At 40.6% G+C, this 17,368-nt stretch overlaps 2 protein-coding genes across 2 annotated transcripts; one reads left to right on the top strand and one right to left on the bottom strand.

The window, feature by feature from the left end:
* Positions 1–362: 362 nt before the first annotated feature.
* MONOS_14886 (uncharacterized protein) lies at positions 363–2,084 on the bottom strand. The gene is made up of 4 exons (XM_067867724.1): positions 1,975–2,084; positions 1,830–1,900; positions 1,271–1,767; positions 363–1,213 (listed from the first exon to the last, which is right to left on the bottom strand). Exons 2-4 carry the CDS (start codon positions 1,897–1,899, stop codon positions 452–454), a joined length of 1,329 nt encoding a protein of 442 aa, XP_067720924.1. The 5' UTR covers position 1,900; positions 1,975–2,084; the 3' UTR covers positions 363–451.
* A 3,802-nt stretch (positions 2,085–5,886) lies between these two features.
* On the top strand, positions 5,887–13,658 carry MONOS_16570 (uncharacterized protein; the record flags this gene model as incomplete). The annotated part of the gene is made up of 2 exons (XM_067869473.1): positions 5,887–13,328; positions 13,384–13,658. One exon carries the CDS (start codon positions 5,887–5,889, stop codon positions 13,126–13,128), a length of 7,242 nt encoding a protein of 2,413 aa, XP_067720923.1. The 3' UTR covers positions 13,129–13,328; positions 13,384–13,658.
* Between the last annotated feature and the right edge of the window lie 3,710 nt (positions 13,659–17,368).

Here is a 17,368-nt window from a genome sequence, read left to right as displayed (position 1 = left end):
AGAAATGTGTTTATTTCACTATCAATAATTATGATTTAGAATTATGCAAATCTATTGGGATTGAACGATTTGATTCGAACAAGGTTTAATACACCAAAAATTAATCAAATTGAGAATTTTTGCATTCAAAAAAATAAAATTTGCAATCAACGAAATAATTTTATCTAACGAAATAATAATTTTTGCGTTCGAAAAAATAATTGTTTAAAACCTAACAAAAATTCCTTCACTCTCTCACTAAATTTTGTGAAAATCAGTTTTTAACTTTTAAATTGGAAATTATTTTGTGTTTCTTTCTTTCTTTTCTTTTTCTTTTTCTTTTCTTTTTCTTTTCTTTTTTGTTAAACGAAATTAAAACAATAACAAAAATTCAACAATTTTTTTTCTTTTTGTGAAATGAATGAAAAATAGAAAATTGAAAATTAAGAGTTATAAAATGCAATCTATTTCCTCAAATATTCACAAGATAATTGGAAATACTCAAAGATAAATCATCATAATATTTTTTATTGAGAAATTCAAATATTTTATGAAAGCTGATGATGGTATCTTCATATCCTTCTTCTTCCATCTTTTCCAAAAACTCTTTTTTTGTTGCCTTTCTTTCCTCTTCTTCCATTTCATCTTTATTTTTTTCTTTCAATTTTATTGAAACATTCACAAGGAATTTCAAGCAATCATTTACAATTAAGTCATTCAATGTTCGTTGCTGTATCTCCTCCAAAACAGCATCAATTGCACCACTTTTCAACAAATCTTCAACTCTCACATCTCTCCTTTCTGATGCAATTTTCAAGGGATAAATGCATTGATTGCTAATTACTCCACTATTCCCTTTTGCTGCTCGATTAATCTGTACAATGCTGCTTAAAAGCCCAATAAATTCTTCATTCCACAATCGACAACTGAGAAAATAAATCTTCAACGTTTCGACCCATCTCCTAATTATCAGCACTTCTTTCGCTTCTTCTTTGTTCATTTTCTCTTCTTTCTTCTTCCAATCCATATTTCTTGTTAGCTCTTCCAGTTCTCTTGCTGCTTCTCTTCCAAAATGCAGCTCATTCACAATAACTTTCAAGCTATTTTCAAAGTAAAATCGGTTCATTAAAAATTCCCAAGCAGACTGATAGGCAAGCTGTGTGAGATTGTGATGCTCCTGATGATTTTTGATGATTTCTGTAATTTCTTTCAAATACAGTTCTTGCCTTAAAAACTAATTAAAAATTAGAAAATAGCAATAATATCAAAAAGGAAATAACAATGTCCATACGTAATATCTGTCAATGTGACTTAAAACTAATAAAGCCATTTCCTTTTCTTTTCGAGTCTCCTCGCTTTCCTCTTTCTTCAAGGCAAATTTCAGAAGGCAAGGCACACAAATTGGTATCAGCTTCTCAGAATACAGGTTGTGAAGCAAAAGATAGCATTCGCAAAGGCTAGCAAGCAGATCTTCATTTCTTTTTTCTTTTTCTTTCTTTTCTTCTTCAAAAATCATCTGTTCGAATCTTCTGCTCAACGAAGATTTTTCAAAGTTTTGATTCCAAACATTTTTCAGCATTTTGCAACACCCAACATGATTCAGCAGCAAAATTGCATTTTCCAATTGCATTTTCTTTTCTTCAATCATCTTGTTCATCTTGTTGAACATCACAATTGATGAAATAGACTGAAGTTCATTTTTGTTCATTTCCTCCAATATCCCTTTCAGCTCAAGGATTTTCTGTTTCTGTTCTTCTTCATTGCAATGCTCCAACTGATCAAGCAATTCTTCCCCGAGCATCAAAAATCATAAAGCATGAGATCTTTGAAAATACACAATTTAAGCAAACTCGAAAATTTCTCTGCAAGGGACGGCTCTTCAGCATCGTCATTCGATTTGCATGCATTACACACATCCATTCTGCTCGTTGTATGCAAATGTTTATTTGACGCAAAACTTCATATTCACCGAAAAAAACACAAAAAACAGCAAACATTGTTGATGATTTCGCAAAACAAAAGGTTTCAAAAGCAGTTTTAAAGGTTCCGCTGTATACAAGCTAGTGCAAAAAGCGAAGTGCAGCAAAGCCAAGAAGTCCCGCTGTGCAACACCAGAAGCACAAATCTTTTGTTTGTGACGATCGAACCCACAGTCGATTCGAAATGGAAAATATTTGTAAATTCTTCGAATTCACCACAATTGTGATTCAAGCTTTGTCTTTTATATATGTGTGTGAATGTTTGTTGCGTTTTGAAAATGAGGTTTGGTGGACGAGAAACAGGACAGCAGGAGGATTGAAATGTTGACTTGAAAATAACCATTCTCATTTGTGAATAATTATCAGACTGAAAGAAAGACTGTGCGACATTCACCTTCTCGACACATTTATTCATTTTCATTTTCATTTTCATTTTCATTTTCAATTTTCAATTTTCAATTTTCTATTTCTTTTGGTTGAGTATTCCCTGTGATTTTGTTTCTGTTCAAAAAAGCTGAAAAAAATCACAAAAAAATAAGAAAATGAGGCCTTGAAAAAATAAATCCAAAATGGAAAGAGGAAATGAAATGAGATGTTTTTCCATGGCGAAGAGTGGGTGCTCAAAGAAAGTCAAGTCGCAGAAGGCCAATGAGCTTTGATTGTGAAAACATTGTTGATTATGAAGAAATGGATTGTTGAAGGACTCGTTTTGAAGGCCGACTCCAACACAGAAGATGTCCAAGGATATTGTTGCGGGGGCAGCAGCAATGGCAAACACCAGCATTTTTCTTTGGGGTTTGTCGAACACTTTGGGGAGAAGAAGCTGTTTGGATCAAGTTGAAAAGGGAATGGAAGATGAGTGCAACAAAGTCGGCTTCACAATGATATGGATGAGAGAGATGATGAGTCAACAGATTGGCTTTCCCCACATGGAATGATAACATGGATGCGCCGCAGACAAAAGGAATCAATCCTCTGATTCAGTTCACATCCCATCTGAACAAAGATATTTGGATTCATTCTGTTTATTATCTGTCTCCCTCAGACAGTCCAGAAACACACACCCCTGTCTCAACGAGAGCAGGATGGTGTGATGGGATTGCTGAACGAAAGGATGTCCTTTCAGACTTTTCATCAGCCCATCATTTTTCTTCATTCAGAGCATTTGTCCAAAAGAAAGCAATGATTTCCCCCCTTTTCAATAACCTGCTCTTTCTGAGCTGAAACCCCACAAAAATTGCTCTGTGTGCTGAGTTGTTGCCTTCGCTGAGCACATTTCTGATTATATTTTATTTCTTTTGCAGACTTTTCATGGACATCGAGAGAATGACAACAAAACCCAATTATCACAACCACAACTGTTGCAATCCCCATCAACTTGATTGTTCTGAATTCTTCTGATGGAGCTGCAAATAGAAAGGAGCCTTCCGTGGTCTCACCAAGTTCCACTTGCATTTGTGATGAATGAACGAATGACCCATGTCCAACTTCGCATTCATCAAAGTTGCTTTCTTTCTCTTCTTCACATTCACCAGCATCCAATCACATCAGCCTCTTGTCCGATTTTGTCTTCCACTGCTTCTGATTGAATTTCTTCACCTTCTGCTTCCGAATCAGAGATCATGAGAATTGTGGAGAAGGAGCAGAAAAGAGTGGAAGACGAAGGAGTTGGAAAGAAAAAGAAGAAAAAGAGAGGGATAAGAGGGAAAAGAGGGAAAAGAGGAGGACGAATGATTTGCAGAAAGAGATGAATGGAAAGTTGAAGGGATAGGAGGATTGCCTGAGTGAAACAAAACCAAAGGAATTATTTGATGAAAGAATTTTCTCACGAAGATTTACAGGATTCGAAGTCCATTGAAAAAGGGTTTTAAAATTTTTTTGGATTGGATGTTGGTTGACTCTTGAAGCTGAGGGGAAAAGGAAAGGAAAAGAAAGAAAAGAAAGGAAAGTGGGCAAAAGTCAGACAAAAACAGTTGTCCAAGGCATGCATCAGCCTTGAATGACAGAAAGTAGATTGAAGTGGCACAATTGTTGGAAATTGGGTGAGGGTTCATTGCAGTTGGAAGAGGAATTGGAAATGGGGAAGGGAAATGCATCTGATGAAGGAGAATTGAATTGGTTGCACGATAAATGAGGCCATTTGATATCTTTGGCAGTGAAGGAGAAGACGAGGACAGAGGAAGGGCGAAAGGGGAAATGTGTGTGTGAAAAAGGAAGAATTGGGCGAGAAATCGACAAAGAAGAGGCAAAAGGGGGATGAAGACGTGTGAAGAGAGAAGAGCAGGAAAAGTGTTTGGGATGGGTTGCATGTTGAGCCGCTGGATGCATTTGCTGTGAAAATAATAAAAAAAAACAAGAAATGTGAGTGAACGTGTGGAATGGCCTTTCTTGCTTATGGAATGCAAAGGAAGCAGCCTCTGGCAACGATTGCACACAAAGAATGAGCACAGGGAGCAGTTTTGCTGCTTGGGAAACGAAGAATGGACACTCTTTCTGAACACATGGAAATCAAAAGAGAATATATTTGTTCAGCATTTGAGCAATGTGCGAAAAAAGAAAGAGAGAGAAAAAGAGAGAGAGAACGACCCATGTGCACTTTGTGGGATTTGAGTTGCACTTCGTTTTTCTTTTTCTTTTCTTTTTTTTTTTTTATTTGTTTGATCCGAATGATTGCTTTCCGATTCGAGAAGAAAGTGTGCAGGTGGCAGTTGACTGCACGAAAAATGTGTTTTGCGATTTCCATCTTTCTTTCCCCAAAAACACAAACATCATGTTTTCTGTTGGGAAGTTGTCGAGCTCGTTGCCAATGTGTTGTTGTGCATCCTTGCTCTGGCACTGCTGTTGCGAGCATTCGTTGGCCTTTTGCAAGGGTTCAGCTTGAAATCCTGAAACCTTGTTTGGTTATGACTGGCAGGATCTGTTTGAGCCAAAGGAATTAGAACCCATCGGAAATGGAGGAGTGTCTTTCAGAGAATTGAAGAATGAAGCGTTCTGACCTTTTGTTGCTTTGGCGACTGGGTTCAAACCGAAACACTCCAATCTGCCTGATGCTTGGAAAAAAACACACTCCATCCCTCTTTTGGATGGCTGGCACTGCCAAAAGGCCAAGTGCTTTTTGATTGTCTTCCAGCCTCAGATTCCACTGCGGCAAAGGGCCTTCAACGAATATGGAATCCGCTCGTGATTTCACCTGAAGAAAATAAACATCCACTCGAATTCCATCGATTTTTGGGAAAGCTCTGAGAACAGCACGAGCCAAATTCTGAGGTGATGCAAGAAAAGATGAACAAGAGAAATGAAATGCACGCAGCACCCTTCGTTTCCCCAAACACACACACACACACCAAATCGTCCACAACAATCGATGGCCTCATCAAACATTATTTTTTGCCTCTCCTTCCTTCTCATCTTTTTCCATTGATTCAAACTGTTTTATTCTCATTTCCTTCTTTTTCTTCTTCTTTTTCTTTTTCCTTCAAATCTCTCCTGAAATCCAGCTCCTTCGCAAAGATCCCTTTCAAATTTCCATCGCACATCGACTGGTGAGTGAAAAAGGTCCACACAAATATGAAGAGTGTTTTCCTCTGATTTTCATTCTTTTGATGATGTTCAATGATTTCTGCATTTTCTTCCAGAAATGGCACTTCTGCTGCATTCTGTTTGTATTTGTTAATACATTTAAGTATTTCAGATATGATTCTGTTTGGGAGCAAAAAATATCAATTTGGTTGGAAAATAACATTTTTGTGAAATTTCAGTAGATGTATTTCCCGATTTCCATGCTCAACAGACATGGACGAGAAAGAAAAATAATAGAATTATATTTAGTACCATATATAAATAAAGAAGGCGAATGCTGAATGGCTTTTGGCGAGAATGATGAAAAAGGATTTGTTTGGAGAGAAGTTTGTAAAGGCATTATGATCGAATGATATTTGATGATTATCACGGCGCAATGGAAGATATGGCGAGGGTGTGTGCTGCGCTGCGGTTGGGCATAATTTTAGTAGTGTGTGTGTGGGTGGGGCTGGGGTGTGGGGCAGAGAGCGGGCGGGGGTGGAGGAATTGTTCAGAGAATGGAATAATTGGTGCCGTGGGCGAGGTGGGGTGTTTGGGGCGGGGGAGGGGAGCAGGGAGAATGGGGGAGGAGGGAGGGGCGGATGCGGTGCAGGGGGGCAGGAGCGGGGTCGGGCGGGTGTGGGGCGCTGGAAGCGAAGTGTTTGGAAAATTGGAATTTTTGAATGCGTCGGGGGCGATAGAAGGAATTGGGCTATTTGTGGGGGCGGGCAGGTGTGCGGTGCAAGTGGACAGGCTGAGCAGCGTGAGGGTTTTTGGGGGCCGGGTGAGGGTGGTTGGGGCAGGCGTTGATTGGAAAATGTTCTGTGTGGCGGGGCAGCTTGGCTTGGAGAACATGAGTGTGAGCGGGGCGAGGGGGCGGGAGCGCGGCGGCGGTGCTGTAGTCGGCGGGCTGTTGAGGGGCGGGGTGTTGGAGGAGGGAGGGTGTGTTGGGATGTTGGGGAGTCGATTTGAGTCGATGGGAGCAGGCAGTTCGGGGCTGGTGGAGGGGCGGGGCGGGATGGATGTGTGTGTTGTGGGGTGTGTGTTCAGGAATGTGACGGGGTGCGGGAGGGGCGGTGGCCGGGGGGCCGGGAGGTTGGGAGGGAGTGTGTTTGTTTGTGGAAGCCGATTTGAGAGGTGTGTGAATGAGTTGTGTGGGGGCATTGTTGGGTGTGTGGGGTCGGGGATGCGGTTTGAGTCGGTGAACAACACATACAGCGGGAGCAGGCGGGGAGGGGAAAGGGGGATTTGGGGGAAAGAGAGGAAAGAAGAAAAAGAGGGGAAAGAGAGGAGGCTGGGGAACAAAGTGTATGAGGAGCAACAGATAGTGAGGGAAGAGGAATGCAGTTTCTATGGAGACGAGTTTTTGAACTGCACGGCGGAGGGGTCGGATGGCGGGGAGGACTCGACAAGCACGTGTGGCGGGGGCATTTGTGTGATGGGGAGCGGGAAGGGGCGAGTGAGTATTTCACTGTGTGTGTTTCGGGACTGTGTGGCGCGGCGGAGCGGCGGGGGTGTGTATGTGTTGCGGGGGTTGGAGGTGGTGGTGAACGAGACGGCGTTTGCGAATGTGGGGTGTATGGGGCGGGATGGCGGGGGGCTGTATGTGCGGGATGTCAGTGCTGGGGCTGTGGTGAATGTGGAGATGGTGGATGTGTATGGGATGCGATGTGGGGCGTTTGTGTGCCTGGTAAATGTTGGGGTGGGTGGAGCGTCAGGGGGGTATATGGAAGAGGGAAGAGGAGGAGAAAGGGATGAGGGGAATGAAGGGAGTGAAGGGAATGAAGAAAGAGGAATGTGGAAAGGAGAGGGAGGGAGGCTGCTGGAGAATGTGACGTTTGTGGTGGAGGATGATGGAGGGGCGGGGAAAGGGCGGTGTGTTGGGTCAGTGTTTGTGGATCTTCGGGGAAGGAGCGTTGTGAACGGAGAGAAGAAGAGGGGGGAGGGAAAGGCAGCGAGGATGAGGAGAAGATGGGGAAGTGAATTTGCAGAGGAGAGGGGAGAAGGAAAGGGAATAGGAAAAGGAGAGAGAAAGAGGGAGAGAGTTGGGGGAAGGGATGGAAGGGAAGGGGGAGCAGGGGTTGGGTGTGTTGTGTCGGAGCTGAATTTTGAGCGGACGTATTGCGAGAGCTGTGGAGGGATTGTGGTGGTGTGCGAGGGGTGGGGGGATGACTTCTGGGAGAAGATCGGAAGGGAGGGGAATGGGGAAATGGAAGAAGAAGCTGATGGATTTGGTGATTGGGATTCAGGAGGCGTGAAGGATGGCGAGCGATCGAGCTCATTTCATTTGTCTTCCTCTTCTTCTTCTTGTTCTTCTTCTCCGCCTTCCTCCGCTTTTTGTTCTGGAAGCTGTGCGGCTGTGCAGGATGCGCCCTGCTTCTGGTGCCAGTTCAGCACATTCTCGTATGTGAGTGGGTCGCGTGGGGAGGAGCCGTTCTGGTTTTCGTGTTTCAGCGATTTTGTGATTTTTGACGGGGCGCGTCAGCTGGCGCCGGACAGAAACGTGTTTGTGGAGTGCTTCAGCACGAACACGCTGAAGGTCGGGGCGCTGATATGGTCGTTGGAGAAGGAAGGGGAAGATGGCAATGAGGATTGCATTCATCATTCATCATCATCTTCTTCTTCTATATCATTTTCTTCTTCCCATTCTTCATCGATTTCGTTCATTGATGTGTCGTATTGGGTGACAAGCAGCACGGTGAGGTGTGTGTCGTCGATGTCTCCGTCGGCGAGCAACAAGGAGACGTGCGGGCTTTTGTGCGGGGAGCCGTGCCGGACGATTGGGGCAGCGATTTCGAAGCAGTTTCCGCGGTATTCGGTGGGGATTGAGGTTGGGGAAGGGTGGCTGAGGGAGGAGAAGGCGCCGATTGAGGTTGGAGGGCGGAGGAGAGGGAGGACGGAGGTGCATGGGCTGTCAGCTGTGCGGTGTGTGATTGACACGACGAATGTTGTTGGGTGGAGGGGAGAGAGGAGCGAAGAAAGAGAGGAGAGAGAGGAGAGAGAAGAAAGAGAGAGAGAGAAAAGCAATTTTGGAGAGAGAACTTCGAAGAGATTGGGAAAGGGGGCAGAACATTCATCATCTTCCTCTTGTTCTTCCTCTCCCTCTTCCGCATCGATGAGCGCATTTGTCTCGACAGCTATGAGTCTGTTTGTGATCCGGGGGTGCACATTCAGCATGAATGGGGTTGGGGTGTTCCACAATGTGAGTGTGGAGAGGAACAGAGAGCTGATGTTGTTTGTGGTGGAGGAGGAAGCAACAGCGGAGTTTTATTCTGTGTGCATTTCGTCTTCGCCTTCTTCTTTTAATTCATTTTATTCGCCTTCCCCTTCTTCTTCTTCTTCTTCTTCTTTGAATTCGTCTTCAACAACACTTGAAAGCACTTCGTGTGAATCATTTCGATCACTTCACTCAACCCATCCCATTTCACTCACATCATCATCTCATTCATCATCTCATTCATCATCTCATTCATCAACTCATTCATCATCTCATTCATCATCTCATTCGTTTCAATCATCCTTTTCTTCCTCTTCCCCAATAACAGCCCCTCTGATTTCATCGCATGGGCTGTGCCGAATTGGGCTGTACCGGACGAACATAACGAGCTTTTTGGTGTCGTGGGTTTCGGCCATTGATGTGAGAGATGGGAAGGAGGTTTGTGTGTCTGGGTGTGTGTTCAGGGAAGTGAGTCAGAATGGAGAAGGGCCATGCTCGCTGAGATATGAGAGCAATGGTGAAGGAAGAAGGAATGATTTTGAATCCATTTATTCATCATCATCATCATCATCATCCATTTCTTCTTCTTCTTCTTCTTCTTCTTCTTCATCTTCCTCGTCTTCTTCTTCGTTGTCGGTTTGTTGCGTCAAGCTGAACGAGAGTGTGTTTGAGCTGAATGAAGGGGCTGGGTCGTGCTGGGGCGGGGCGTGTGGGGTGTGTGTGGGGCGGGCGGGGCTGCTGGTGGTGAGCGGGTGCACGTTCGGGAACTGCACGGCGGAAACAGAGGAGTGCGGGAAAGGAGGCGGGATAGCGGTGGACTTGGCGAGGCACAGGCCAGTGCTGGAGGAAGGGCAGGTGCTGCGGGTGAGCAGTGTGGCATGCTATGGGAACAGGGCGAAGTATGGGAAGGATGGGTGCTTTGTGGTGTATTCGGAGAAAGAGCAGCTGGAGGAGGAGCAGTGGCGGGTGGATGTTTCGAAGCTGGAGAGTGTGGAGAACAGTCTTGTTGGGCTGAAGCGGATTGGGGAGAATGGGAATGGGAATGGGAAGAGGAAAGGGAATGGAATGGAATGGAAGGAAAGAGCAGAAAGAGCTGGAGGGAGGAGGAGGAGTGTGGGGCATTTGATGAGTGGAAGAGACGGAAATGAGGGAGGAGAAGGAGAGGCAGTTGTCGCTGAATATGAATTGCTGGACATCATCAAGCTGTACTGCTCGATGCAGGAGAAGGCGGTGTATGTGGATGGAGTGTCGGGGGTGGACACGCAAACATGTGGGGCGCATGTGGAAGAGGCCTGCAAGACGTTTTCTCGAGCACTTTCTCACATTGATCACTCAGATTATTCTCGTTTATTTGTTTTGAATACCACTGAACTTTCTTCCAGTGAAACACTATGTTATTTATCCATTTGCAGCTTCTATGAAGAGTATCTTCAGGATTTGATTGTGAGTGATGAAAACATACAAAATCAGTTTTGTACAACAGGCATGCTGGTATGTTTTGGCAATATCGATTTGGTTGCGCTTCATATTGTTCTGGACGCATTCAAAATTGGAGAATTCAGTTATATGTTCTACGCATCTGAGGGGTATTTCTGTATGAAGAATTCAGCCGTTTTTGCTGAAATAAGAACTCATTTAGTGTATTCACTGATTTACTCGGAGGCAGATGTATTGGAGATTGTGAACTGTCAGTTCTCCAGTTTAGGCTTGTCTGTTCCTTTTATAATTGCAGCGAATACATGCCAAATTATTTTGAATTCAACGTATTTTGTGAATGCAATCATTGATTCATTTGGGATGTTCTTGCAGTGTCTAGTGTGCGAACCTTCCTCATTCATGAGCCTGAATGTGCATAATCTCACAATTGCAAATGTTATTCTTGACAATAGTCATTTGATAATGGTGAAAGAAGGCTTTGTTGGCCAAACAAAGGGAAAAGAAGGAGAGGGGAATAAAAATGAAAAAGAAGAAGCAATTCTTTCTTCAAATTACTATAATAGTTCAATAAAACCATCCACATCAACCTTAACCTCTCGTTATTCAAATGAGTTAATCAAATTTTCTCCTTATTTTCGTTCTTTTTCTTCAGCATTCAATTCTCAAAGTGCCGAATCCAACAAAGATGCTAAGCATTCTGCTTCGATTTGTGGATGCATGTTTTCTGTAATTGCGTGCAACCATGGCTCTTCTATAATTAACTTTGCTAAAGATGGATTTGGAGGAAGAATAGACAATTGTAATTTCGAAAACTGTTCATTAGATTGTGAGGACTCTTGCTTAGCTTTCTTTGAATGTTCAAACTTTGAACTCTCAAATAGCAGAATATTTAACGTGTTAGTTGAATCGAAAAATCACGAAAAATTCGAATTTAGTTTTATTGATCGGGATCGTTACAGCATGTGCAAGAATAATGATGAAACAACAGTTTCAAATATTACAGCAAATGATAGTTTTAAACCCATCAATTGCAGCATGTCTTTGCTTTTGTTAAATTCATCATCACCACCATCTTCATTTTATTCTTCTTCTTCTTCTTTTCAATGTTATTCACCAAATCGTTGTTTCTTTATTTCTAAGTGTTCATTAAAAGTGGAAAATACTCAATTTATCAAATGTGAATGCTTTTCTTTATTCTTTTTCTCCTCAACTGCAAATCTTTCAAACATAACATTTTCAAATAATTCGCCAGGCTTTGAATCATTTCCGTCGTTCAGAAGAAATGTGTATTGCGATAATAGTAATCTGACGCTGGACAATGTGGTGGAAGAAGAAGAAGAAGAAAAAGAAAAAGGCAACGTTGATGATGATTATATAAATGATAACGAGTGTAATGAAGGGAATGAAGGGAATGAAGGAGAAATAGATGTTGTTGAAGAGAAAGAAAGAGATGAAGAAAGGGGAAGAAAAAGAGAGAAAGGAAGGAGATCGGAGAGTGAGCTGTGGTTTGAGATAAATGGGAGCAGCAGCGTGCGGAGGAGAGGAGGAGAGGAATGCGAGTGGGTGGGGTTTGAGCCTTATTTGGAGAAGGTAGAGATGGAGGAGATGGGGAAGATGGAGGAGATAGAGGAGATTGGGAAAAGAAGAGAAAAAGGAGAAGGAGAAGAGATGATGAAAATTCGATTGATTGGGGGTCGACTGATTCCGTGCAATCTGAGTTTTTGTGTGGAGTTGTATGAAGGGGAGGAGAAAGTTGTGAAGGAGTATGAGTTTGTGGAGAACAAGAAGGAGACAGAGGGAGTCGGGGTGATTGAGAAGAGTGTGATTTTGAGGGGGGTGAGGGATGGGAAGCACGATGTGAGTGTGAGGGTGGTGGTGAGGGGAGGGATGGGGAAGAAGTGGCAGAGCAAAGAAGTGGTTATGATATCTGGGGGAGAAAGGGAAGGGGAAAGGGAAGGGGGAGGGATTGGGGAGAAGGAGAAGATGATAATTGGTATTTGTGTTGGAGGAGGAGGAGGGGTGTGTGTAGTGAGTGCGGTGAGTGCAGCTATTGGGGTTGTGCGTGTGAGGAGGAAGAGGAGGAGGGAGAGAAGGGAGGAAGAGAAAGAGGAGGATAAGATGGAAGGAGAAGAGGAAGAAGGAGAAGGAGGAGAAAATGGAAAGGGGAAGAAGAAGAAGAGTTGGAGAGAAAAGAGAAGAGAAAGCATGGAATGGAAGACGAAGCATAAGAGGAGGAGGAGGAGGAGAGATGGGTTTGAGGATTGCGGAGAGGGAGATATGTTTGAGAGCTTAAGAGGGGAGAAGAGGGAAGAGAGAATAGGAAGAGAAGGAAGAGAAGGGGATTTTGTTGAGTTTTTAGGAGAGAAGGAGAGAGAGGAGAAGAGGAAGGATGGTGCAGAGATTGAGTTGAGTGTGGAGTGGAAAGAGAAAATGAAGGAAGCTGTTGATGAGGAGAGAATGAAGCATGCATTTGGAGACAGGCATTCGAGCAGGCACGATTCGGTTTGTGTTCCTCCATCGAGCTTGATGTTGCCTCCATCATCGTCTCCCTCTTCCTGTTCATCTCCCTCTTATCATTCATCTTCTTCGATTCCTTCACCATCTCTGACATCTTCACCATCTTCTCCGCTTTCGCCATTTGGTGTTCAGCAGGTAGGGATGGGTGAGCCGATTGGCAATAAGTTACCGAACAATAAGTTAATAGACAATAAGTTAATGTCCAGTAAGTTACAGGGAAATGAGTTGCTGAAGAATGAGTTGCTGAAGAATGAATTGCTGAAGAATGAATTGTTGAGGAATGAATTATTGAGAAATGAGCTACTTCCGCGTCTGCCGAAGGAGCTTGTTGAAAACTATTCGATTCTGATAGAGCTGCTAGGGAAGAAAGGGGGGAAGGGGATGCTGTATGAAGTGCCAACAATACCAGCAGATTATCAGAGCGTGCATGCAGAAGAGTGAATGAGAGAATGAACGAGAGAATGAACGATGATGATGATGAAGCAGGGATGTTTATTTTCTGCAGGGGAAGAGCTTGGCTTTTGGAGCTGATTGTAAAGATTAGCGAAGAGAATTGCATTTTATGTTCAGCATTTAGTTATGTTCCTTGGGTGGTATGCTGTTGGAAGTGCCGCGCTCATTGGAAAAGTTTGTATCTTGTGGTATGTTTAATGCTTTTTTTAGATTTTCAGTTTATTTTAAGAGATCTTTTGGTAGTGACTTTTTTTATTTTTTGGGGAAAAAAAAAACGAAAATATTGTATTATTGTAAAATGTGCAAGAAATTACTAGTTTTAATAGCATTAGCTTTAACAGTTTGGGTTAGTGCACGCTTAACAACTACAATGTACATCAAATATATTTATATATATAAATACTTTTCGTTTTCTTTTTTTTAAAAAATCATTTATTTTCTATATTTTTTTTTTCCAATTATGTGCCGTCATATTTTTTTTTAAAAAAAAATGCATTTTGATTTTTAAAAAATATATATATGTGGATTTTTTCTAATTGGGTTATTATTTTTGAAATCATATTTTTTCTGTCAAAAATTTCGGTTAGAAAATTATTTTTGAATATTCGTAAATGAACCCTGAAAAGAGAACATTCTAATCCAATAAACGCTTTTCTTTATTTCAGCTTGAAAATATGTTTTTAAAACAGATATTATGAATTTTTCATTTGAATTCAAAATCTCTTCTCAAAGACATATAACCCAAGAAAAGTTATCACCCCGAAAAAAGTTATGATTTCAAAAATTATTACCCAATTTTTTTTTAAAAAAAAAAATAAATAAAATAAATGGGGCAAAATATTTTGCTTCAGGCATTTTCATTGAAAAATACTGCACTTTTCATTGACTTTTTAAGATCAAAGAACACAATAAAAATGTGTCCATTTTTTGACATTCCCGAAATGTTGGAAAACTTTTTGTTTTGATTTCAATGATGCCATGTTAACAGATATGAAAATCAAATTAATTTCAAAATTTGATAAAGTTAAATAATGTTATGAGTGAAGCAATTTTTCTATGCCTTGTGCAAAAAAATCTTGAAATTTCGTATTTTCCACCAATTTAACTGTCGGTTGCTTTCTATTATAAAACTTCATTTTGAGCAATTTCGGCATAAGTGTAAAAAAACACCTCCTCCAATTTCACGATTTCATTCATGATAATAAGTGGTAATAAATAACATAAAAAAACAACACTTTTGGGTGGAGCAGTTTTTTGAGATATCAACATAAAAAATCAAGAATAAATATTTGTGATCTGTCCCATAATTAAATTTGTTATTCAAACTTTTTTGCTTAAAACTTTAATGCCTGCAAATTGAAGGTTTATCTTTGGATTTGATAACGCAGCACTTAAATACTTCACAATTGAGGTTTGAAAGTGAGCAATTTTTATCATTTTTTCAGTTGTATTTTCTGAATTATTAATTTCCGCAGGTACATCTGTAATTTTAATGCGTTCCCTTCAAAGATCAATCATAGCGTTGTTCCTTGCAATCAAATCATGAGAGAGCAATATTCAATTACATACTGTTGAATCTAAAATTGTCACTGAATTCTTAAAGACTAAGGTTAAACATTCATGATCTGGAAATTTTTGAAAAATGCTAACATAACAAAATCTAATTTCACAAACTGTTCTGCCACTCGCGGAGGTGCAATTTGCATTGATGGAAGACAATCATCTTCTGTGTATTCATTCTCAGAAAACTGAGTAGAAAGCTGTTCAATAACAGATTGGCGTAGAACTGGTTTGTATTTTTCACTCTATTTCATCCCCTCAGGTGCTCAACTCCTGTTCTCCGAATGCAAGTGCATTTCAAATTCCGGTGGTGATTCTGTTGGTTCTATTTCATTCAATTGGCTTTCAAGCAACAAACCGAGTCAATTTTTAGTTAATGATTGCCAATTTATAAACAACAAATTGACATCAAATTCAACTTCATGGGGAGGTGCTGCCATTTTCTTTTATTCAACTTATTCCTGGATGAATGGAATGAAATTCATCACATTCTGCTTCTTCGATGGAAATATTGCAACAAATGGCAGAGGAAACGATGTGTTCTTCAGTGGTAATGCTATAACTCAATCTCCGTTTAAGAATTGCTATTCAACAACTCCAACACAAAGAGTCTGGAATGATGGACATGCGGATAACTCTAAATGCAACAGCTGGATTTCTCTCATCGCCCAGAACAAAATCGTTGCCAATAATGGAACTGATGCTGATGAATATGGCAGTCCCCAACAGACCCCATGCGCAACCATCGAGTATGTTCTCAACGGCTTCATTTCCCTCCTCCAAAATGTCTCCTTTACCCTCCTTTCCTCAATATTTGTTCCTTCTCAAAAACTTACTTTCAGCGCAACCGACGCAGAAATTTCTGGAAATGGAATAATTGCTCCGTCATTTTAATCTTCATGAAATGTCCATTCACATAACTCATGTTCATCGTCATTTTTTCTTCTGACATTTTGCCTCTTCCTCCTCTTCCTCCTCTTCCTCATCTTTTTCATCTTCCTCCTCTTCCTCCTCTTCCTCCTCTTCCTCCTCTTCCTCCTCTTCCTCCTCTTCCTCCTCTTCCTCCTCTTCCTCCTCTTCCTCCTCTTCCTCATCTTCCTCATCTTCCTCATCTTCCTCATCTTCCTCATCTTCCTCCTCTTCCTCTTCTTATTCTTCTTCCTCATCTTCCTCTTCTTATTCTTCTTCCTCTTCTTCCTCATCTTATTCTTCTTCCTCTTCTTCCTCATCTTCCTCATCTTTATCATCTTCCTCATCTTCCTCATCTTCATCGATCTCTTCTCCACCTTCTCCTCTCCTCTACTCTCATTCAGATCTTCAATACTCCTTCTACGACTTATTCGTAATCTTTTTCTCCTGTATATCTTTCTTCTCCTCCAATGCCCACTCACCTGAGCATTGAATCTGTCCTTTCCATCGAAAACTTTTCCTTCAGAGCGAAATTCGTCATTTGCACAGATTATGCATGCGAAACGAAGCCATGTGCCTGTATGTTATTGACTTCAACATCAAAAAGAAGTCTCTCCCTCACTCCTAACTCTTTCAAGCGCATCCTCAGAAGCTCTTTGTGAAGAACCAACTTTTTAAGGTGAGTCAACCATAGAAGTCTCCTTTTTTGCATCTGTAGCTTCCATCATTCGACAAGACTCATCCATACTCTCCTCGTCACTGCCAAACTTCCTCGCAACAATGTAATCGTCAGAGCATTCGAAATGCCTTGTTATCGACTTGAACCTCCTTCCTTATTCGCACTTTAACAACTTTCTCTTATGTTCAGCTATTTCTTTCAGACAAACATATTCAAGTTCGCTTCATGTTTATTTTCTTTACATTTCATAAAACAAAGATAGTCTAATTTTATAATATTATCTGTTCTATCAGAAAAAGAGATTGATATGGAGACAAAAAAGTTGAAGCAAAAGAAAGGAAATCTTAAAGATGCGATCAGAAAAGATGAAAATATGAAAAAGATAGACGAAATGATATAGTTTATGTTATGGTTTGTTTTTCTGTTTTCATATATAAAAATGTGTCAATAGGTGTTTCAAATAGCTCATTTTTGTTGTTTTCTTGAGGTTTAAAAAAGAAAACATTTTTTCACAACATCAAGAAAATAAAAATTGGATCTATTTTTTTCTGTAAATGAACTAAAAATATATTTGTATTTTCAGAAGTTTTTCATTTTACACATTTTAATTTCATGCAACATCAAAAAAATCATCTTGACATAACTTTCTAATTAAAATACAGAAATCATTTATCACTTAAAAAGACGATCACATACGAATGAAATGAGCTATAAATCAAATTATCAAAATATATATATAATCTAAATCAAATGGCACTTTAATGATTATCTTCGTTTCACTAATAATCTTTCTTGTTAATGAAAAAAAAAACTTCAGATAAACAAGGTTTTCACTTTAAAAAAACGAAAGATTAATTCAATTCGTTTACAACAACTTCTTAAACTTTAAAAGTGTTAATATTTTTGAAAATAAATTGAATGAATACGTGGATGTTACAATTAAGAAAGATATTAAAAAGTATTTAGCATTGCACTTAAAAAAAATAATAAAGTGTAAATTTCAAACCTCAATTGTGAAGTATTTAAGTGCTGCGTTATCAAATCCAAAGATAAACCTTCAATTTGCAGGCATTAAAGTTT

Source organism: Monocercomonoides exilis (genome assembly GCF_001643675.1).
Source record: "Monocercomonoides exilis strain PA203 chromosome Unknown scaffold50-658552, whole genome shotgun sequence".
In the NCBI taxonomy this organism is placed as follows: Eukaryota; Preaxostyla; order Oxymonadida; family Polymastigidae; genus Monocercomonoides; species Monocercomonoides exilis.
Note: the sequence above shows the minus strand (reverse complement) of the source record. Positions and strands in the feature narration are given on the sequence as shown.

What these genes read in the sequence shown, in the direction of transcription:
- MONOS_14886 (XM_067867724.1), bottom strand. Translation starts at nt 1,899, where the DNA reads ATGGATGTGTGTAATGCATGCAAATCGAATGACGATGCTGAAGAGCCG. An exon ending in CCTTGCAGAGAAATTTTCGA is followed by an intron (nt 1,768 to 1,829) that starts GTTTGCTTAAAT and finishes TGCTCGGGGAAG; the next exon opens with AATTGCTTGATCAGTTGGAG. An exon ending in GTCACATTGACAGATATTAC is followed by an intron (nt 1,214 to 1,270) that starts GTATGGACATTG and finishes ATTTTTAATTAG; the next exon opens with TTTTTAAGGCAAGAACTGTA.